The following is a 23,131-nucleotide window of genomic DNA, read 5'->3' as shown; positions in this document are numbered from 1 at the left end:
AAGTCCACAAACAGATTGATGATGTCATGCTAGCTTTGTCTAAGTTTTGGGCTTATTTGAACACCTGATTTAAGCCACCGCCTGACGTGCTGCAGGTGTTGCTGTGCTGCCTAGGCTGAAACTGTGAGCACACCCGTGGAGTTATCAGCATAGTGTACTTGCAGTACCGCCTGTCACCAGTAGGTGCTGCTGTGTCTTTAATTAAGTTCTGAAGGATTGTTCATCACAGATCATTATAGAAAGAGTTGGGATCACAAGCATGTTCAAAACATGTTCTGAGAGTAAATACTCATTGTGTCCAATAGGTGGCGCTATTCGTTTGACAAACATGTGTTTATAGATGAGTTAAAGGCTGGGCCCATGATGAAACATGTCAAATTTGGAAGAGATCGGGTATTGTATGTAAATGTCAGTACCATGTATTTCCTGTGGGTGGCGCTATGACTGTAGTAGATAAATGAGTCGATAGGTGTGTTGAGGGACGGACCCTGACCATGTGTATGTAACTTCAAACAAATTGAACACTGTATGAAGGAGCTGTAAGTATTTCCTGTTTCATGGCGAGACATCAGAGTTTCAGGTGTCGCCAGAGAGACAACCTTCAACAACAAGTCACAGTCTGAGAGCTATACACCATAAAGTAAGACGTGACTTCCTGTGGCCAGTAGATCTGTATAACATATAGGTGAATATTTGCATATAGAGATGTTCAGTCTGGGGCACTTATGCAAAAAAACCTTGCTCTGCCACACCCACAGCCATTGACTTAGGAAGATTTCTTTGACAAATGTTCATCTCCAATGTGACTACTTTATGCTGAGCGATGAAGGAGTTGATTGGAGAAAAACTCTAGGACATGTAATTTTCTGACACTATTCATATGAGCAAATGTTTATAGAGATGAGTTAATGCAGGAACGGGGATAGACATGTTTAATTTCTGTTTTGTGTTATTATCATTATTATTATTATTATTTAATAATTATTATTTTTTATAGTGACATAATGCATATATCATTGTACAAATTAATGAAACCACAGCGTACACAATACTGTATTTCATGCCCTAATTTCATATTATATGATAATACTAATCACACTTTTGTCATTTTGTCAATAAGTCCAATTCTTTTCAGAAATAAAAGGTATTATTTTATTTCGGGTGTTTTATTTTGACATTTTCCTCTTCAAGTTTCGAGTTTCCTGTTCCTTTTTCCTCTCAGGAGCTTCACCAAATGAATGTCTGTGTAACAGACTTCAGGTGAGGGAGCCTATCAGCTTGCACGTTTTATTTTGCTGAGTCAGCAGCGTCAGCAGCGCTGGTATATAACGGCGCGTCACGTCACTGACCGGTACTCCTTTACAGGACCTACAGCTGCGTGTATCAGAGCGAGCCTGAGAGCGAGCATTTTTTGCTAGCTACCGAGCGACCCCATCTGATATACACGGAGATTTTCACTCGATTTTCTAAAGCCTTTCCACCTTCCAACGACTTGTGCACCTTTATCCCTTCACCTGGACCTTTGGGACACACAGTGAGTAACAGCTTTAATGCTAACTGCAGTGTTTTTATGTGCTACCTCCAATGAGTGACCGAGTGAAGAGCTAATGAAGCTAATGCAAGCTAGGTGTGCTAGCTTTAGGTGTGCTCCTTTAGCAGGCACTTAGAGTGGTTGGTGGTTTTGTATGGACTTAAAAGCTCGATTTTATTCTTGTTTTAAAATTGAGCTCGAATTGAAAAGTGTTCATAGCAGTGGCCTACACCGTTAACCATTAGGCATGAAGTCAGAGTTTTTGAAATTGCAGCTTCAAAGACTACTAGGCCTGCTGCATGCTGTAGCTTCAGAGCTGAATTTGAAACGATATGGTGGTTTTGTATTAAAGTAAAGCATGATTGTGATTCTTGTTGTTTTAAAATTGAACTGAATTGAAAAGTGTTAACAATGCGCTACATATTACAGACAGAACAGTTAGGCATGTGACAGTGCTGTATTTTTGAAAAATGGCTTTCAAGCATTAAAGCTACCTACAACGAGGCTGCAGTGTAACTGTTTCATGTATTTTCTGTGAATTTGGTATGACATGGTGGTTTTGTATAGACTTTAAAGCGTGATTTTATTCTTGTTTTATAGTTGAACTCGAATTGAAAAGTGTTCAAAGCAGTGGCATTAACCGTTAGGCATGACGTCAGAGTTTTTGAAAAATGCGCGAACGCTTCAAAGGCTGATGGGCCTGCTGCAGGTGCAGAGCTGAATTTAAAACGACATGGTGGTTTTGTATTAAAGGAAAGCATGATTGTGATTCTTGTTTTAAAGTTGAACTGAATTAAAGTGCAAACAATGCACTACATTTAAATTTTTTTTTTTTTTTTTTTTTTAAATAAATGCAATGCGCTACATTTTTTATAACAAACATATATATATATATTAAATTGCATACTGTGTATTATTTTACTAGATTAGGATTTATTTATTTTCCCCCCAAACAAAAAAAATTTTTTTTTTTTTAAATTTTAATAAATGCAATGCGCTACATATTACAGACAGAACCGTTAGACGTGACGTCAGCGCTCATGGCGCCGAAGCTTCAAAGGCTGCCGGGCTTGCAGTTTAACAGCTGAATTTGAAACAACATGGTGGTTTTGTATTAAAGTAAAGCATGATTGTGATTATTCTTTTGAAATTGAACTGAATTGAAAAGTTAATAACAATGCGCTACATATTAAAGATAGAACCGTTAGTCATGTGGCGTCAGCGCTGTGTTTTTGAAAATGTCTTTCAAGCTTTAAAGCTACCTACAGCAAGGCTGCATTGTGACAGTTTCATGTATTTTCAGTGAATTTGGAATGACGTGGTGGTTTTATATTAAGTAAAGCATGATGCGATTCTTGTTTCAAGCCTTAATTAAAAGTGAACCTGTTAGTTAAAAGCAGTGAGTCCTATTACACACCATGTAGAATTGTGAATGAGCTTATTTACATAATTCGTTTTTTTTATAACAAACATATATATATATTAAATTGCATACTGTGTATTATTTTACTAGATTATGATTTATCTATTTTCCAAAAAAAAAAAAAAATTTAAATTTTTTTTTTTTTTTTAATACAATGCGCTACATATGACAGACAGAACCGTGAGACATGTGGCGTCAGCGCTGTGTTTTTGAAAAAGGCTTTAAAGCTACCTACAGCAAGGCTGCATAGTGACAGACTACTAGATTATGATTTATTTATTTTCAAAAATGTCTTTCTTTTTTTTTTTTTTTTTGAAACATTCAGACATTAACAGGAACAGTGACAAACTCAGACTACTAGATTATGAGTTGTGCACTCCCCTTTAAGATTCCTAAGGGTTATGAGCAGAGTGATGTTTTCCCACAGTGCAGTGAATGCATCACAGAAGTACTTTTGCTTCAAGTACTCCTAGTACTTTACTACTTCAAGTACTACAAGTACTTTTACTACTTCCACTAGTAAAAGTACTTTGAGTACTTGAAGTAGTAAAATTATTTGAGTACTTGAAGTAGTTAAAGTACTAGGAGTACTTGAAGTAGTTAAAGTAGTGGAAGTAGTAAAAGCACTTGGAATAGTACAATAGTAGTAGTATAAGTAAAGAATTTAGAGGCGATAACAGTAAAGTAAGACTTGAGAAAAGGTGATTGTGTGTGTCTCTCCAAGTCTCATTAGCTGTTGTCATGGACATGGGATCAGCTGTGTAACTGCTGTGTGACAATTGATTTAGAATATGATTTATTAGTAAACCATGGTCATCTTTAGTGTACAATTGTAATATTTATGTTGAGAAAAAAATTATTGTGATAATTATTGTTGTTGAGATATCCCCCAGCAATTGTGTTGTGAGAGGCTGTGTAGCTGTGAGGACACGATGAAGCAGAACTGATTTGTGCTTTGTTTTTGAATTTCTTTGTAAAGAAAGCTGAACCAATATAAATGTACTTGTATACTGGTGTCTCTGTGTGTAGCTCGGTGTGTATATTGTCTGTGCACTTGTGTAAAAGAGTATTTTATATATATTTTTGGACATTTATTCTGAAGTTTATGTGTAGTAAGCTTGGCTTCTCAACAAGTCTAAATTAATTGTCCTTTTGTGTTTGTGCAGTCTGACAGGAGACAGTCCCATCTTTCTTCCACAGAGCAGCAGGACTTGGTGCGAAGCACGGTTAGTTACCGGTTTTATTAAATGTTTTTTTGTGTAGTGATGGATACATTTTAAAAAGATACTAGCTGGATACACAATTTTAAATGCTGTGATTGATTTATTGTGCTTCTGTTTTTGTGTTCACACGTGTTAAGATGCCTCGTGGTAAGTCCTATCGCCGCTCTCTGGCAGCCAAGAAGCGAATGGCAGAGCAGCGAAGCGCTGGCGTTGAACGCTTCAACGCCAGTCCCTATGGCTCCAGCAATGCCAGTGCACGTGAGTAGTCAACCATATCTAGAGGTTTTTGTTGCTTTTCTCCTGTGTAATTTAAAGTCATTTTAGAGTAATACAACATTGAACTGTTATGTATTAATGATGTATGACGTTTTTACTTTAAATTTGTTGAATTTGTTTGTCTTTATGAATAGGGCATGGTACTGGGTACCGCCATCCCGTGCAGAAATGGCCAGTTTCGTCGCTGTCTGGGAAGCAGCACAAACTGGTGTTTATGCCCGAGTCTCCTGACAAGAAGGTAATATTAGATGTAATTTATGTATATATTTACCACAGCTGTTAATATATTAAATTGCAATCAAACTAAAACTTAATTTCTGTATGCTATCCCAGTTTGTTCTTCTTGTGGGTGATTCCCACCTTCGTGCCATCGCCGACCGGCACGTGTCCATGCCAGAGGGAAGGTTTTCCTTTGGCATCATGTCTACACCCGGGGGCGCTGCTCATGATTTGAGGGCTGAGCTTGTGCACGCTCACGTCCCTCGAACTCCTGATGCAGTTTGTCTTCTGGCCCCATCCAACAACCTCACACATTCCAGGACCATCTCAGATGCTGGTGCCGACTTCACCGAGCTTCTGAATGCTGCCTGCAATCGGTGGTCCAACGTAAGCTTTAAGTTTAAATTTAAAAGTATGAATGTTTTTTTTTTTTTTTTAATTTGTATGGATCTGCAAATATATATACACTTTGTTATATTCCTTTCAGGTTGTAGTGGTGGATTTCCCCCCCCGCTTCAACTGCGACCAGCAGTACCAAGAACTGCTGCGCCAGGAATTCCATAGGGTTTGTGTCCGCTTGGGTATGTGACCTCTGATATACAATTTTGTGTAATATTTGACATTATGTGAAAGTACAATTACTTATGGTTATTATATGATTTCCATTTTTAAGGTGTGCGGTATTTTCCAACGGCATGTCACTTTCCGTTGGAGAACACAGACCTGTGGGCTAGAGATGGCGTAAGTATAACATGTAATTTTGATGTGAGGAGTTCAGTTTATTGAACAAGTGTTTAAAATTCAATGTTTTTTATATATTACAGATTCACCTGTCAGAACCTGAGGGCATGAGCGTGCTATCACAGCTGATGTGGCAGGCTGCTTACGTTGTAAGTTATGTTATAAATATATCTGTTTGGATTAGATTTAAAAAAAAATAATAATAAGATTACATTTTATTTTTTGTATTTTTCAAATTGTGTGCATTTTTTACATGTTTTTTGTAATGTGTAATTCTTAAGGAACTTTTTTGAAACTGACGTGCTTTGTGAAAATGTTTTTTTATCTCATCATTAGACACTTGACACAGTGCCACAACCCCCCGCTGTGAAAGCACCCCTCAGACCACTAGCACCATGCATCAAGCCAAAACTTGTTGTGAAGGGTGAGGACACTCCACCACGTCCTCCGGTGAACCCCTTCGTGTGGCGCACTGTTCAAAGGGGCAAAGAGGTAATGCCCTGTCATTGTGGGGTTAAGATGTTAAAATATGTCTGCGAAACACAACTATTGTACTTAACACAAACTATGCTTTCTTTTGTTACAGGGGAACTCATCAGGGGAGCCTGGCCGGTCCTCTGGTGTGCTTCCTCAGAGAAGGAAGGTACAGAAGCAGGTTTGTGATGTTTTCTTCATGTTTATAATTGTTGGTAGATTGGGAGGGAGTAGTCAGCTGCGGTGCTCAAAGCAGGCATATACTACATGGTTTGAAGGAATTATGTCATTAAAAATGCACTCACTTAGCCTTTGAATCATTCCAGTGTTTATAGATAACTGTATCTGTTTAGAGTTGAGTTCAACAAGTGTCTGCGCTCTATAATTTCACAGGTGGTGAAGGAGTGTACCATCCCGCTAAACCCAGTCTGGTTTAGCTTTGCCCTGTTGGATGAGATGGACAAGCTTGTGCCATCTCATCTCCCTGGTACCGCGGTTCCAGAGGGCAAGCAGGTAATAATCATGGAATCTCTATCTGTCTGTCTCTCCCTTCAGACATATTTAAATCAAAAACAGTCCAAACTGCTTTTAACGTGTAAATGCAATATGTCAACAATACATTTGATTTGTTTTTCATTAGAAGGCCTTTGTGGAGCGCAGGAGGAGTGCTGCCTCCAAGAGGAGTCGGTCCGACCGGCAGGTAAGTGTTATGTTTTTAGGTATTTATTTTTGCACACACACAATACTTTGACTCTAAATGTCTGATGTATAGGTTTGAGTTGTATCCATGGTAATGCCATTTCCTAGGTAGTGTTTGCTAAACAGCAGAAAAACACTTGATTCATGCATGTATGTTTTCTAGGCGGAGGCAGTACCTAGCGTGGTAGATTTGACAGCCAGGGTCACTTCTACTACGTTCATGCGGGAGACGGCGGAGGCGGAGGTTTGTGGATTTATTTTGTTCAAGTTATTTATCATATGTGATATTTTCTGATAATTCAAGGTTTTCAGATTGAAGCAGTTGGTCTCTGTCGTTTGCTAATCACCTGCCTGCTTTTGTGTTTTAAGCTTTAAAAGTAAGAATTTGATTTGTATTTCATCAAGTGTGTTTGAGGTTATATTTTTGTTGTCCTTGCCCTTCATTCACTTGTTTTGTTTTCATCAGGAGGCGGTTCCGAGTGTTGTGGGAGCGTCCCCCGAGTCCCCTGTCCAGTCCCCCGACCAGGCTGCGCCGGTGGAGGGTCCTGCCCGCCCCCATCGCACTCAAAGGCCCGTCAAAGGTCAGAGTGTTGCAGCTCCAGTTTGCATGTGTTCTGAGCAGTTGCCCCCACCTTTAATTTCAGGCAGTAGTTTTGTAGGTCAGTACTCTGACGTGAATACTTTGCTCACTTGTAGTGCTGTGGCTGCAATCAAACACACGATTGCACCTGTGTGTACATGGCGTGGCAGGGACATAGACGAGGTCAGGTCAGAAGGGACTAAGTTGGTGGAGTTTCTGGTTGAGGAGAGTAAGAAGGTTCCAGCCGGAGAAAGGGAGTTGTGTACGCTTATTGAGAAGCACACAGTCTTTGGAGGGAAGTGGAGCGTTGACATTGGTAGGCCAGAGTACTTTGTAGTGAAGCCACCAGGGGAGGACACACTTGTGTCTGAGAAGCTGCAGGATCTGTTGTTGAGGGATGGCATGTGTCTCTTTGGTGTTGATGGTCTTGCTACTGCAGTGATACAACACAAAGATTACATTGTTGTTGTTGACTGCAGCACACGTGATGCCAGTGGTTCTGATCCTAGCTGCAGCAGATCTGTGGCTGTGTTTAACACATGCCTGAACGACCTGATGTTTCACATCAGGGGGCTGCAGAAGTCTTTCAACGCACAGACGTATGTTGTTGCCAGCATGTCTGTTAAGCCACTTGATGTTGGACTCTGTGTTGAGACTGTTTCAGAGGTTGCAGACAGTGATGATGACATGCAAGTTGCAGGTGAGGTTCAGGAGAGCAGCTCAGTCAGGTCTGCATGTCATGTGAGATCAGTGCAGGGAACTTTTCATCAGGGAGATGATCAGTTTGAGTTTGGAGGATTTCAGTGTATGGCCATAAGCCTCGTTGGAATGGCGAAACACACAACTGACAGTGTGTTTTCATGGCAGTCAAAGACCTTGGATGATGTGGTCGTGTCAGGGGACAAGTTGTATGCCTCTTTAAGGAAGAACAACTTGATCAGTGATAAAGTATCACTCTTTCTTTGTGTTCCTGATCTGCCCAAACAGCATGTGGTTGATGGGCAGAGCTTTGACTTTGAGTACGGTGACTTTGTAAGTGGACTGGTAGGTGTGGATGAAGGTCCCACTATTGAGCTAGGTGTACATGTGAGCTTGAAAAGGGGATTGATAGACATGTTCACTCAATATGACACATGTCTGTTGACAGTGCAGGGTAGCACTTGTGCTATCGTTCATCAGGGTGGACGGTATGCAGTGGTTGATTCCCATGCTCGTAGTGCTGAGGGAATGTTGCATGGTAACGGGAAGAGTGTTGTTGTGTATTTCAGTTGCATTGATCATGTCTATGATCACATATGCAAGTTGTCACGCATGTTGCCAGTAGGTGTCAAGCAGTTTGAGATAGCTGGTGTTCGTGTGTCTCTCCCAGGGTTAGTTGTTGACGGTGATAAGTCATTAGGACAGTCACTAACTGTAGAAAGCAGAAAGAGCGTGTTTGGAAGCAGTGTCTCTGAGGTGTCCAGTGGTCAGCCAGCAGTCAGCTGTAGCAGCAGTGTGAGGGCAGAGAAGCGCAAGAGGTCAGCAGAAAGTTTTCTGTCAAAGAAGTTGAAAAGGAGTGATGATTCAGATGTTGTGTTTGTTAGTGATGTGGCTAGTAAAGGACTGCAGTTTAATCCTCTTCGTAGGGAAGTTTCAGAAGCGTTGTGTAAACAGTTGAACGTGGAGTCAGAGATAGTTGATGCAGTTTCTTCAGAGGTTGGTCAGTTAGGAGCGCCGTGTAAAAACGAGTGTATACAGGGTGACGGTAATTGTTTCTTCAGAGCAGTCAGTCAAGCTGTTAGTGGTACTCAAAAGAACCATAGGAAAGTTAGACTTGCAGTTGTAAAGCAGTTAGAAAGTAATGTAGCAAAGTACAAGAGTCTTTTGAGGAGTGAGTTTTCTTCTGTGGCAGAGTACCTTAGGAAGTCAAAAATGCAGTATGTTGGCAGATGGGCTACAGAGGTAGAGATTCAAGCAGCAGCAGATTGTTTAGGTGTCAGTATATTTACTTATCATCAGGGTGGCTGGCTTGAATATAGTTGTAGGAATAGACAGTTTTCAAATCAGGGAATTTATTTAGAACATTGTAATGATACTCATTATGAGACTGTTGTTTGTGTTCAACAGCCTCAAATTCAGGGTTGCTATGGCTACTGCAGAGTGGACGAGTCTTGTATGGCAGGTTACAATATTAGACAGCGTAAAGGGAAAGAGAGTGCTTGTTTGGGAGCTTCGATTTCAGCTGCAAGTTTAGACGTTCAGCATGTAGAAGGTGATGTTACAAAACAGCCCCAGCTTAGGACATTATCAAAGTATTTGAAAAGGAAGAGGAAATTAGATGAGAAAATGAAATGCCAGGAATTTCGGTATAGTCAGAGAAGAAAAGACAGTAAAAAATTTAGATACCAGGAAAATGTGTTACATAGGGAGAAAGTAAAAAGAAGAAGTGTAGAAAGAAGTAAAATCAAATACCAGACTGATGTGACACACAAAGAGAAAGTTAGGAAAAGAAGTAAATTAAATTATGAGGAGAATGTTTTGCATAGAGAGAAAGTTAGGAAAAGAAGTAAATTAAATTATGAGGAGAATGTTTTGCATAGACAGAGAGTCAAGAAAAGCAGTAAATTAAAATATCGACAGAATGTTTTGCATAGAGAGAGAGTCAAAGGAATAAGTAAATGCAAGTATCGGTTAGATAAGTTGCATAGACAGCGTGTAAAAGCCATGAGTAAAAGGAAGTACCATGGTAATTCAGAGCATAGGGAGAGTGTTGCAGCAGGTAACAGAGTGAGGAGGCAGAATCAGAAAGAAAAGGCAGAACAGTTTGATTTTGTGATGGAACAGTTTTTAAAGAAAGTAGAGGATGGTCCAGATTATGTTTGTTGTGTCTGCCACAGATTATTGTTTAGACATCAGGTTTTAAGTTGTAAAAAGGAAGATTACAACAAACAGAGAGGAGTAGCTTTGATAGCAGATAAGTGTTTGACAGAAGATTACTTGCATAAATGTAGTCAGGACTGTGAGATGCCTTGTAAGTTGTTAGATTCACAGAGAGGTCAGATGTGGATTTGCTATACCTGTCATTTAAAGATTAATAAAGGGGAAGTCCCACCTGAAAGTGCAGTTAATAATTTGGGACTTAATCCCATTCCTCCAGAGTTGGTGTGTTTGAATAGTTTGGAGCAACATTTGATAGCTTTGCACATTCCATTTATGAAGATGTTAGCGTTGCCTAAAGGTGGGCAAAATGGTGTTCATGGACCGGTAACTTGTGTCCCTGCTAACATTGTGCAGACAGACAATTTGCTGCCCCGTTCCAATATGGAAGGGTCTTTGTTGAGGGTGAAGTTAAAGCGTAAATTGACTTACAAAGGGCATTATGAGTATCAGTTTGTGGATACGATGCATGTCAGGAAAGCTTTGCTTTACTTGAAGAGGACTAATGTGTTGTATGAAGATGTAGAGTTTAATGACGATTGGCTTAATGAGTTTTGTAGGGAAGAAGAAGAAGATTTGCCAGAGGTTAGTGTTCCTAATGTAGAGAGTCCAGATGCAGCTACAGGTGAAGCTGAGGATGAGCAGCTGCATGACAGACAGCAGCATTGTATGTTTCAGGACACTTGTCTTATGCCTGTTGATTTAGGTCAGGAAGCATTAGATCAGTATTTTGATGATACATTGAATTTGGCTCCAGCTGAGGGAAATAGTCCCATTAGGTTGTTGTCTGATGAGGCAAATGAAGCGAAATCTTTTCCAGTGTTGTTTCCAGATGGTTGCAATACATTTCACGAGAGTAGACAGCATAGGCTAACATTGTCACGTTATTTAAATAACCGTATTTTACACGCAGATGGTCGGTTTGCACGCAATGTAGAGTACATCTTTTTCGCCCAGTACATGTCAGAGTTAGAGCAGGTAGTGTCCAAAGTGTCTATAGCCTTACGGAAAGGGAAAGGAGGTCATCAGTCTCAAAGAGTAGGTGAGGATTTGTTAAGAAATGAAGAGTCTTTGAAGCAGTTGTTGGAGTTTGATGATGGCTTTCGTTTCTTAAAACCTATTAGAGGTACTCCAGCATTTTGGCAGGGAGCTCAGAAGGATTTATTGGCTTGTGTAAGGCAGCTAGGTGTTCCTACGTGGTTTTGTTCTTTTTCATCTGCTGATATGCGATGGAAAAATCTTTTGAATAGTATTTTGAAACAGGAGGGTAGGACACAGACATTTGAAGAGTTAGAGTGGGCAGATAGGTGTGAGTTGTTGCGCAGAAATCCCGTCACAGCAGCCAGATCTTTTGATTTTCGTTGGCATTGCTTTCTCAGGGAGGTTCTGATGTCTCCAGCTGAGCCGATAGGTAAGATCAAGGACTACTTTCATAGGGTAGAGTTTCAGCAGCGTGGCTCACCACACATTCATAGTTTGTTTTGGATTGAGAATGCCCCAAAGATTGATAAAGATTCGGATGAGGAAGTTGTTGCATTCATTGATAAATATGTAACATGTGAGCTGCCGTCAGAGGATGAGGAGTTGTTGGATATTGTTAAGTCAGTGCAGCAACATTCAAAGCGACATTCTAAAACTTGTAAGAAGAATAAAACGGTTTGTCGTTTTAATTTTCCCAGGCCAGCTTCAGGTAGGACTTTTATAGCTCGTGGTAAAAGTTTAGAAGATTTAAAGAAGACGTGCAAGTGTCAGGTAGAGAAGACGGGTAGTTCGGCTGTGTGTACATGTAAAAGTCAGATTGATAAGGACAGTGAGAAAAGGATGAGGGACCACGCAGCAGACATTTTGGCAGCAGTGAAGAAGGCTCTTTCTGATGAGAATAGAAGCTTTGGTAGTTTGGACGAGTTGTTTGAGAGTTTAGGGATCACTCAGAGAGCTTTTGAGAGAGCTTATAAACTCTTTAGTCGGAATACACATGTCGTGTTGAAAAGAGAGGTTAATGAAGTGTGGGTTAATCAGTACAGTAAGCCACTTTTGAAATGCTGGAATGCCAACATGGACATTCAGTATGTTGTTGATGCATATGCATGTGTGGTTTACATTGTCTCTTATATTTCAAAGGCAGAGAGAGAGATAGGGCTGTTGTTAGGGAATGCTCAGAGAGAAGCAGCTAAGGACAAAAATCTTAGTGCCAAGGATGCTTTGAAGAATCTAGGCAGTGTTTATCTTCACAACAGAGATGTGTCGAGTCAGGAAGCGGTGTACAGGTTGGTACCCAGCATGCACCTGAAGGAGTGTTCTAGGAAGGTTGTGTTTGTCCCAACAGGGGAAAATGTTGTGAAGATGAGTCTGCCTTTAAATGTGTTAAAACAAAAGGCAGCGTCATCACAGGGTCTTACTTCAGAAGACATGTGGATGACTAGTTTAGTGGATCGCTATAGGAACAGGCCGGATGATAGCGAGTTTAAAGACATGTGTTTGGCAACTTTTGCTTCAGAATATCGTGTTCTGAGCAAAAATGAGAAGAGTCAGAATAGGGTGAAACTGAAGAAAGATTTTGGTTTTGTCTCAAAAAGAACGCGTTCACAACCTGCGGTTGTCCGTTACGCGCGCTTTTCTGAGACAAAAAATCCAGAATCTTTCTTTCAGAGCATTTTGCAGTTGTTTCTTCCCCATCGTGTTGATAGACAGCTTAAACCCCAGAACTGTGAGACGTGTGAGGATTTTTACATGAATGGTCATGTGAGGTTAAGTGATGGATCCAGGCATTCGGTGAAGTCAGTTGTTGATTTGAATAGAAGCAGATTTGAGATGGAAGGTGATAAATTGGATGATATCCAACATGAAGTTGACAGTAATGTTGTGTTAGAGGATGCCTGGTGCGAGCTGTGTCCAGAGCAGGAACTGGAACGTTTACAGAGTCTGCAAGAGCAGAATGAGACAGAGCAGGTAGTAGAGGAGCATGTTGAAAACATTCCAGATTTGGCAGTTAGCAGCAAAGAGATCTGTCATTTAGAGAAAAGAAGTAATGTTTTGAGCAGAACTGATGGTTTGGCATTGGTTAGGTCTCTGAATGAGACACAGTTGTCTGTTTTCTACCAGATTCGTCAGTGGTGTTTAGAGAAGGTCAATGGGAAAAAGCCAGATCCCCTGCACGTGTTTGTAACCGGCGGGGCTGGTACCGGTAAGAGTCATCTGATTAGGGCTATTCAGTATGAGGCTATGAGGTTGTTGTCACCGGCATGTCGTCATCCGGACAACACTTGTGTTTTGTTGACTGCTCCTACAGGGATTGCTGCATACAATCTGCATGCAGCAACTATTCACAGCACGTTTAGCATTGGAGTGAATGTACGCCTACCGTACACTCCTCTGGGTGAAGAGAAGATCAATTCTCTGCGTGCTAAGTTGTGTGATCTGCAGATTTTGATCATTGATGAAATCTCCATGGTAGATCACAGGTTGTTGGCTTATATTCATGGTAGATTGAGGCAGATCAAACAGACTGGTGACTTTGCTCCGTTTGGTAACGTGAGTGTGATTGCAGTGGGAGATTTTTTCCAGTTGCCTCCCGTTAAAGGGAAACCACTGTATGTTGATGATCAGGGTGTGAACTTGTGGTCCAGTCTGTTTAAGGTTGTTGAATTAACAACAGTTGTTAGGCAACAGGATTCAGTCTTTGCAGAGTTGTTGAACAGGGTCAGAACTCGGTCTAAAGAGACTCCAATGCTGCTCAGTGACATTAGGACACTGCAGCATTGTGAAACTGGTGAAGTCAGCTCAGCTTTGCACATATTTCCGACAAACAGACAAGTAAATGAGCATAACATTCAGGAGCTATTCAGGACTTGTCCTGAATATGTTGAGATTGAAGCACAGGATTATGTGAATAGCAAGAAAACAGGGAAGTTAGAGTTGATTAGTGGACATCACAGCAGAACGTATAACACATCTTTAGAGGAAACACTTCCCTTGGGGATAGATGCCCGTGTTATGCTCTGTAAGAATGTAGATGTTTTGGACGGTCTGGTTAATGGTGTGTGCGGTATTGTTACTCACATAGTGTCTTCTACTGATGGTGCTTTTCCAAAGACGGTGTTTGTAAAGTTTGATGACGATCAGGTCGGTGCTCAGAGGAGGAAACAATCTGTTGGTGTTTCTGTTTATTTGGTTGGTTCTACGGGTATTGACCCAGAGGAAGAGAGGGTGACGAACAAAGGTGGATTGCGAAGACAATTTCCACTTAAACTTGCTTGGGCTTGTACGGTGCATAAAGTGCAGGGGTTGACTGTCGACAGTGCCGTAGTATGTTTGAAAAAGGTTTTCACTGCAGGACAGGCGTATGTAGCCTTAAGCCGTGTTAGAAGTCTGTCTGGTTTGATCATTCAAGACTTTAGAGAGAAGGTAATTTACTGTAAGGATGACATCAAGGATGCAGTTAAGAGTATGCCTCCATTCTTGGTTGATGTCATACCCCGGCACACATCAAATACACTTACTGTGTTTTTGATGAACGTGCAAAGTTTAAGTCTACATGTGTCAGATTTAGCTTTGTGCACACAGCATTTGCAGCCTAACTGTATTGCTGTAACAGAAACATGGTTACCCACTGATTCTGTATTAGAAAATGTAAAGATCGGTGGTTACAGTTTCCTGAACTGTCCTCGGAGTGAAGCGTACAGAAGTGACCACCCAGCTTTGATAGCATTGCAAGCCCAACAACATGGTGGTGTTGGCATGTTTAGTGCAGACAATGTGGCATTTGACATAATCAAAGTGCCACATGTGAATTTGGAGTGTTTGGTTTACAAGTGTGTCAGTGTTGACATACTAGTTGCAGTCATTTATCGACCGCCATCGTATCCCATGTTTTTGTTTAAGGAGAATCTGAGCAAGTTACTTGATTGGCTTAACCCACTAAGTAACACTATTGCTGTCATGGGAGATTTCAATGATGACATTTTGAAGTCATCATCAATCTGCAGTTTTGTTGCAGAGAGGGGATTTGTTCAGCTAGTGACACAACCCACCACAGAGAGAGGCACACTTATTGACCATGTGTATGTGAAAACAACACAGTACGAGGTACAGTCAGTAGTGTGGCCTACTTATTTTAGTGACCATGAGGGGATTCTTTGTTGTTTTAGAAGTACATCTGATCCAAGTGATGAGGCAGAGTAGTTGAGACTTTTGATGACTGCAGGTTTGTAGTGAAATTGAGCTTTTTGGTAGGTTTAACTTTTATGGTTAACTCTTGTGGGTAGGTATGGCATAGTCTGCATGTTTAGGGGCAAAAAAAAACAAAAAACAAAAAAAAACATTTGCATGCCTTTCTCTTTCTCTGTTATAGTGTGATAATATTTGTTTAGTGCTAAGGAAAAAAAACAAAAAACTCCAAAAAAACATTTGCATGCCTTTTCTCTTGTCTGTTTTTATAGTGTGATAATGTTATTTGTTTAGTGCTAAGGGAAAAAAAACAAAACATTTGCATGCCTTTTCTCTTCTGTTTTTATAGTGTGATAATGTTATTTGTTTAGTGCTAAGGAAAAAAAAAAAAAAAAAAAATTTGCATGCCTTTCTCTTTTTGTCTGTTAGTGTGATAATGTTATTTGTTTAGTGCTAAGGTAAAAAAAAAAAAAAAAAAAAAAATTTGCATGCCTTTTCTCTTTTTGTCTGTTAGTGTGATGTTATTTGTTTAGTGCTAAGAAAAAAAAGAAAAAAAAACTCCCAAAAACATTTGCATGCCTTTTTCTCTTTTTGTCTGTTATAGTGTGATAATGTTTTATGGTAGCAGTGTATTAGTATTTGTTTAGTGTTGAGGAAAAAAACAAAAACAAAAAAACATTTGCATGCCTTTCTCTTTTTATCTGTTAGTATAACGTTTTATGATAGCATAGTATAAAAAGGTTTCGTTTCCTGCATTACAACAGCTTTGTAGGTATAACATTTATAAATAAACATGTACGTTATGGATGTTATTAATGACATTTAAAATAATAGACAGATACAAAATTTTTCACATAAATAACCAAATAGTATTAGGCCCTAAAATTAAATGATAACACTTGTATGCTGTTTGTAATGCGGGTTTTGCTTTACCTTTCATGTTTGCCACAAAAAAAGCAAAAGGCCCTGGGTGCGGACCACTGTTTACAGTTTACTGTTTACAACCTCGGGGTTCGACTCCCTGCGGGGCCCTGCTTTACTCGGCAATGACATGGAAAGTTTGGTGAAATTGTACATTAAAGTGCCTCAAAGTTATTGAGCCTTAAAAATGTAAGTTGATAATAAAAATAATGAAAATAAATCAGATTCAACCAACTTTACAAATTAATTTGCGAAGCAATAATAAAATAGGGTGTAAGAAACAAACATTAATTTATATAACAGTTTGGTTATGTAGTTTTAGATGAGACATATGACACATATATTTATAAATCAATAGTTAATGATGAAGCAATCTTGTTGTATATTAAGATTTGTGTACACTGTTACTAACCAACTATCATTTTTCTGAGAGGTCTTGGCCTCACTTATGTCTCAGGTTCCAGTGGATTGTTGCTGCAGGCCTGCTGTTGTGGACCAGCTGACCTGAGGAGCAGAAAGACTTAATACCTCTCTTACTTAATATTACTTATTATCTTCTGTGCCAATTATTTTTAAAATTTGCATTGTACCATTAGTACTGTTATCTATTGATATTTTATTATCTATACATTTAATTTCAATTGTAGAGGTACCGAGTTCATTATAAAGTGTTATTTTCAAGATGTCAGGATTATACAATTTTTGAAATGAGAATTGTAATACATTTTTTTTTTTCAGTCTTTATTTTCTGTTACTGGCTTGATATTTTTTTGTTTGCTTTATCAATACACCTGTCGAAAATAACTATGATCACCCATACTTTTGAGTGTTATTACTGATATTATATATAATAAAAAAACAAGTATGAACTTAATGTTCAGATAACGTGTGTATGAATTACTTTTATATAAATAAAATGAGCATTGTTGACTAATTGATCAATCGTTTGACAGTTTATTTTATGTAATTGTTTTTAAATGATATTTGACAGGTTATAGTTTGCCGAAATACTACAGAATGGTATGACAATTATGGAGATGTGATGAGGAACATATTAGTATGAAAGGTAGGAAATGTTGATCAGATTTAATTATAAGCAGCATAGTCATTGCAGCTTCCAGTTCCAAGGTGAGACATCACTTTGTGTAATAAGTTTGAATACTTATGTGTAGACAACTAGATTTTAATCACGTAAATTTTTTAGATTGAATAATATAATCAGATTAAAATCCTGTTCATTTGGCAGATATGTGTACTTGTACACGGAACTTAATTTTAGCTGTCTTATCTGTGTTTGTTGAAACATGCAAACTATAAATATGTTGGTTTTTTTTGCCACCAACATAAAGAAAATAACGAGATTGCATGAGAGTTATGTAATGGTAAGCAGTTGAAAGGTACCTCGGTAAACATTAAAAAGTAATGTAATCAATTAAAAGGGATATTTTACTGTAGTAGATTGTTTATTAACATGAAAACAGCAAAATGCATAGATACAATGCCAGATGCAAATTTGTGGGTTGCAGTTTTCAGGGGGTCTCCGACGATGTATTTAACCAAACAGTTCTGAATTTTTGCTCCAAAAATTCTATCTTTGAAGGGCCAGCAAAGCCTTCCCCTTTAACGTATGAAAAATCCTCTGATAACGTACCATCTTCAATGTGTCTATGATACAGTGATCATCATGAGCTAAATGTAATTGTAGATGAGGCCTCAAACTTACTTTAAACATACATTTGTAGTTTGAAAGACAGGGTACATTGCAGTACTACCTTTCAGCAGTAGGTAGGGCTATAACTTTAATGAAGTTATGTTCTGAAGGATTATTTATTACAGATCGAGTTGTGATCACAACCATTTTAAAAACAGGATCTGAGAGTATATACCGCTTGAGCAAAATGTGTCGATAGATGAGTTAAGTCCAGGTCCATGATGAAACACGTGAAATTTTGAACAGATCGGAGATTGTATGTAAAGGTCAGTAATTCCTGTGGGTGGCGCTATGGCTGTAGTAGATAAATGAACCTATGAGTGTGTTGATGGATGGACCCTGATCATGTGTATATAACTTCAAACAGATTGAACACTGTATGAAGGAGCTGTAAGTACTTCCTGTTTAATGGCGAGACATCAGAGTTTGAGGCGTGGCCATGCCCACATCCATTGACTTAGGAAGAGTCCTTTGAAAAATGTTCACCTGCAGTGTGACAACTACATTGGGTGCAAAGCAGGAGTTGATTGGACAAAAACTGTAGGACATGGTATTTTCTGCTGCCAGTAGGGGGCACTATATGATATTGGTGAATATTTGCCTATAGAGGCGTTCAGGCTGGGGCACTTATCATGCATGACCGGTCTGGGCCTGATCCATTATTGCATATGAGAGATATAACTGTTTAGAGTTTTTCAAAATGTCCTCCAGATGTAGCGAGGTGCCACGCCCACACCGATTGACTTAGAGAAATTCTGTCTGATGACTTTTGATCGTTAATGTGTCTGCTTCAAAATGTGCGTGGTTGGGAGTTGATCGGAGCAAAATTGTAGGAGCTATTTACATAAATACATACTTTAGAGGTTGAAAAAATGTCCTCACAGTTTAGCGAGGTGCCACGCCCACAAAAATTGACGTAGAGAAATTCTGTCTGATATCGTTTGATCGTTAATCTGTCCACTCCAAAATGTGCGTGGTTGGGAGTTGGTGGGACAAAAACTGTAGGAGGAGTTTACACAAACACATACCCAAAATAATGGGGTCAAAAACAGAAAAATCAAAATGGCCGACTTCCTGTTGGGATTTCACCACGACGTTAAGAGGCTTTTTTGTAGATCTTGGCATGACACCTTACCAAAAAAAATTTCATGCATGCATGTTGAACCGTCGTGAGGGGCTGGCCCTCCGAAATTTTCAAATTCAAGGGGGCGCCGTTTAGCCATTTTGGGGATTTTTTTTTTCGGGACCACCAAAATGTCGAAATTTTCACCAGGCCTGGTGCATGTGCAACAGTTGGGGACTTTTGCACCGCGTTAAGGCAACCAAATTGGGGATTCAAAAGTCGGGAGAAAGAAAAAAAATAATAATTAAAGCCGCAAGCGGCGATGTGCGGGCCCTCGTTCAAGCACCGCCTGACGTGCGCGACTCCCTGATGTGCATGACCACCTGATGTAAGGCACCGCCTGATGTGCTGCAGGTGTTGCTGTGCTGCCTAGGCTGAAACTGTGAGCTTACCTGTGCAGTTATCAGCATAGTGTACATTGCAGTACCGCCTGTCACCAGTAGGTGCTGCTGTGTCTTTAATTATGTTCTGAAGGATTGTTCATCACAGATCATTATAGAAAGAGTTGGGATCACAAGCATGTTAAAAACATGTTCTGAGAGTAAATACTGCTTGTGTCCATTAGGTGGCGCTATTCATATGACAAACATGTGTATGTATATGAGTTCAGGCTGGGCCCATGATGAAACATGTGAAATTTGGAAGAGATCGGAGATTGTATGTAAATGTCAGTACCATGTATTTCCTGTGGGTGGCGCTATGGCTGTAGTAGATAAATGAGTCCATAGGTGTGTTGAGGGATGGACCCTGATCATGCGTATGTAAGTTCAAACAAATTGAACACTGTATGAAGGAGCTATCAGTACTTCCTGTTTCATGGCGAGACATCAGAGTTTGAGGCGTGGCCACGCCCACACCGATTGACTTAGAGAAATTCTGTCTGATGACTTTTGATCGTCAATGTGTCTGCTTCAAAATGTGCGTGGTTGGGAGTTGATCGGAGCAAAATTGTAGGAGCTATTTACATAAATACATACTTTAGCGGTTGAAAAAATGTACTCCAAGTTTAGTGAAGTGCCACGCCCACAAAAATTGACGTAGAGAAATTCTGTCTGATATCGTTTGATCGTTAATCTGTCCACTCCAAAATGTGCGTGGTTGGGAGTTGGTGGGACCAAAACTGTAGGAGGAGTTTACACAAACACATACCCAAAATAATGGGGTCAAAACCAGAAAAATCAAAATGGCCGACTTCCTGTTGGGATTTCACCACGACGTTAAGAGGATTTTTTGTAGGTCTTGGCATGACACCTTACCAAAAAAAATTTGATGCATGTATGTTGAACCGTATTATGGGGCTAGCCTTTTCAAATTTCCAACTTCAAGGGGGCGCCGTTGAGCCATTTTGGGGATTTTTTTTTCGGGACCACAAAAATGTCGAAATTTTCGCCAGGCCTGGTGCATGTGCAACGGTTGGGGACTTTTGCACCGCGTTATGGCAAGCACATTGGGGATTCAAATGGCGCGAGAAAGAATAATAATAATAATAATAATAATCATTAGGGTTACAATAGGGCCTCGCCGACATTGTCGGTGCTCGGGCCCTAATAATTCCTCGGGTTTCAAGAGGGCCTTCGCCGACCTTGTCGGTGCTCGGGCCCTAATAATAATAATTCATAGAATTTATATAGCGCTTTTCTTACTACTCAAAGTCGCTTAAACATTAATATTTGGAGAAAAAGTAGTCGTCTCAGAAAAATATATACAACCCATAACTTCCCAAATACTCAAACAAATCAAACAAATCTTTCTGATCCCATGTAATGGTATTTAGCTGTCTACAACTTACAACTCCTAATTGTATTTTATACAGAGTTTTTGGTTTACTTTCAAAACACATTCGAAAGTCAACCTCTATTGAGGATCTGCAGCCCCTCTCAAATAACAAAATAAATGTGAACTTGTTCATTTGTTGGAGCATGAACTTTCTTTCAGAAATTTAAGATAATGAACGTTTTATCTGTGTTAACTGACCTTTGAGGTTTCTCCCTTTTAGTGTGAATTTGAACATCATTTATGACAGCTAAATACTTTTTTACGGTGACGAAGAACACGGTCAAAAATACACTTTTTGAAGGTTCACATGGAACCGTGGGAAAACAATGCAGATGGTACTTTCAAGTCAGGGGTCATTCAGAGTCTACTGCAGCAAAAATAATTTAAGTGAAGGAATCAGTGCATCACAGCCACATATGATATTATATAAAGATAGGCCTATATGTACAGACAAACAATAAGACAGGCTCGATCTCACGCAAGCTTGTCATAAAGTGTTTTAATGGGCTCCAGTGAATGGGTTAAGGCCATAGTTTGGAGAAAACTCTCTAAATATGTTGGAGTATTTCCTGACATGAACTTAGGGGAACCAGTTGATTGATTCAGATGAGCTCAAACCAAATTGTTCCATGGCTGTAACCTTGATGTGGATGAGTGATACCTGTCTGTCGTGTCTTTTTGGGGGGGTTGATTTGTTGGATAAGTGTGGGGTTTTTTTGACATACGAAATAAATCTAATCAAATACAGAAAGCCAAGCTATAGGGTTCAGCTATCTGCTTTGAGTGCTTGAACTTGTATTTTTGTTTCAGGTTCTGTCGGCCCTGCAGGTAAAGTCTTACACATCCTTGCCCTTAAATTTGAAGGAGGCTTTTCAAGCTCTAAACATCATTAAGAAATGTGGTCACAGGATGTGTTTGACAAAATCAAATTCGAGTATAGCACAGCTTCAAGGCGGAGTGAGCAATATCCCCTTCAATTTTTCTAGATGGTACTATTAGGGATCATTAGGCCATCAGATCAGATTTAAATTGTTGTGTTTAGGAGTCCTGCAGAGACAGCCGTGCTTCCAACAAATCTGCTCACATGCTGATGTGACTACTGACTAAATTGATTTCAATTGAAATCAGAGTAAATACAAGGGCTTCTCAGGAGGAAAATATCAAGGAGGCCTCCCTTTTCCAAAGATGGGGAAATAAGTCCTGCACTAAAACAGTAAAAAAAAAACAGCTGAAGAAGGGGATACTGTATGTTTGAAATACAAGCTGACACAATCTGAAGACTCATCAAACTGTAGAGAAAAACTTGTTGGCGCCATCAGACATGGGGATATTGCAGGACAGATGCAATAAAGAGGGGAGAAGGCTTAAGGCCCTGCATACAGCAAACCTGATGGAGTCAGAAAAATCGGTTAAGGATAAGAAAGATGGTGGGAAACAAAAACAGATCAGCAGGTATAGAGAAACAGATGGATGAGCCAAGTCTGTCATTCAGGGAAAACAGGGTCAGTGCAGAACATAGGACAGTGTGTAAAGGAAGAATTCTGACTGGAAAAAATGTGGATTTGGGGGTGAAAGCAAATCAATTTCGTTTTACCTGCAGTCTTTGGGGTGCTGTGATATTCTGTTTCTTTCTTACAGAGGGCTAGAGAGGATTGTGAATGTGGAAGGGGGGTAAAATCTGGTTCCTTAAAAGACCTGATTCTGCCTTTTTCAGAACACAAAGATCAATGACATTTGAGCTTATCAATACTGTTTTGGGGTCTTTTGGATCCTATGATGTATCGTTACACTGCTTACATTAAGTCCTGTCATTTAAATTAAATCAATTGTGCAAAAAAATCCATCCATTAGTCTAATCAAGTTTTTGAAGACAACTGAAGTACCAACCAACAAGAATTAAAATACACACAGAAGAACCTTGGTGGGCAGTTGCATGTGAGGATGGCTGAACATGAAAAAGATGACTATATGTATTTATATGTTTCATTTTGTTTACAAAGTTGGAAAAGCCTGATGTTGCCAAAATGTAATGTCCCAGTCTCATCCTCACATTGAGGAATAAAGACAATTTAATACTGGTATTGGTCCAGATTGGATTGGTATTGTATTGGCCACCAAAAGCCCAGGTATCAGTATCAGTATTGAGGCTCAAAAAGTTGGATCAGTGCATCCAAAATTATGTAATGTATGTCCATCTGCAGCAGTGAATAGTCAATCTGCCTTACTTTGTTTTACTGTTCAAAAAAAGTGTTTTAAATACAATTTGCAAGGAACCAAAATTAAACCATAGTAATAAAAATGAAACACTCACATTTAAATTTATGAAGACTGAATAAAACAACAATGAATTGC

At 39.5% G+C, this 23,131-nt stretch overlaps 1 protein-coding gene across 3 annotated transcripts; it reads left to right on the top strand.

Annotated features, from left to right (window-relative positions):
• The first annotated feature begins 1,220 nt into the window (after positions 1-1,220).
• LOC117824081 lies at positions 1,221-15,865 on the top strand. Of its 3 annotated transcripts, none has more exons than XM_034699465.1 (15): positions 1,280-1,534; positions 4,121-4,180; positions 4,315-4,435; positions 4,588-4,691; positions 4,787-5,059; positions 5,160-5,253; positions 5,346-5,413; positions 5,497-5,562; positions 5,750-5,905; positions 6,000-6,068; positions 6,281-6,400; positions 6,528-6,587; positions 6,750-6,830; positions 7,053-7,167; positions 15,853-15,865. In XM_034699465.1, exons 3-15 carry the CDS (start codon positions 4,315-4,317, stop codon positions 15,855-15,857), a joined length of 1,332 nt encoding a protein of 443 aa, XP_034555356.1. In that variant the 5' UTR covers positions 1,280-1,534; positions 4,121-4,180; the 3' UTR covers positions 15,858-15,865. The 3 variants fall into 3 exon arrangements, with proteins under 3 accessions (XP_034555354.1, XP_034555356.1, XP_034555355.1); XM_034699464.1 differs by lacking the exon at positions 15,853-15,865 and adding an exon at positions 15,521-15,547; XM_034699463.1 differs by lacking the exon at positions 15,853-15,865 and having other exon boundaries at positions 1,221-1,534; positions 7,053-15,513.
• Positions 15,866-23,131: the final 7,266 nt, after the last annotated feature.

This window comes from Notolabrus celidotus, chromosome 13 (genome assembly GCF_009762535.1).
Source record: "Notolabrus celidotus isolate fNotCel1 chromosome 13, fNotCel1.pri, whole genome shotgun sequence".
Classification (NCBI taxonomy): domain Eukaryota; kingdom Metazoa; phylum Chordata; class Actinopteri; order Labriformes; family Labridae; genus Notolabrus; species Notolabrus celidotus.
This window is presented reverse-complemented; position numbering and strand designations above follow the sequence as displayed.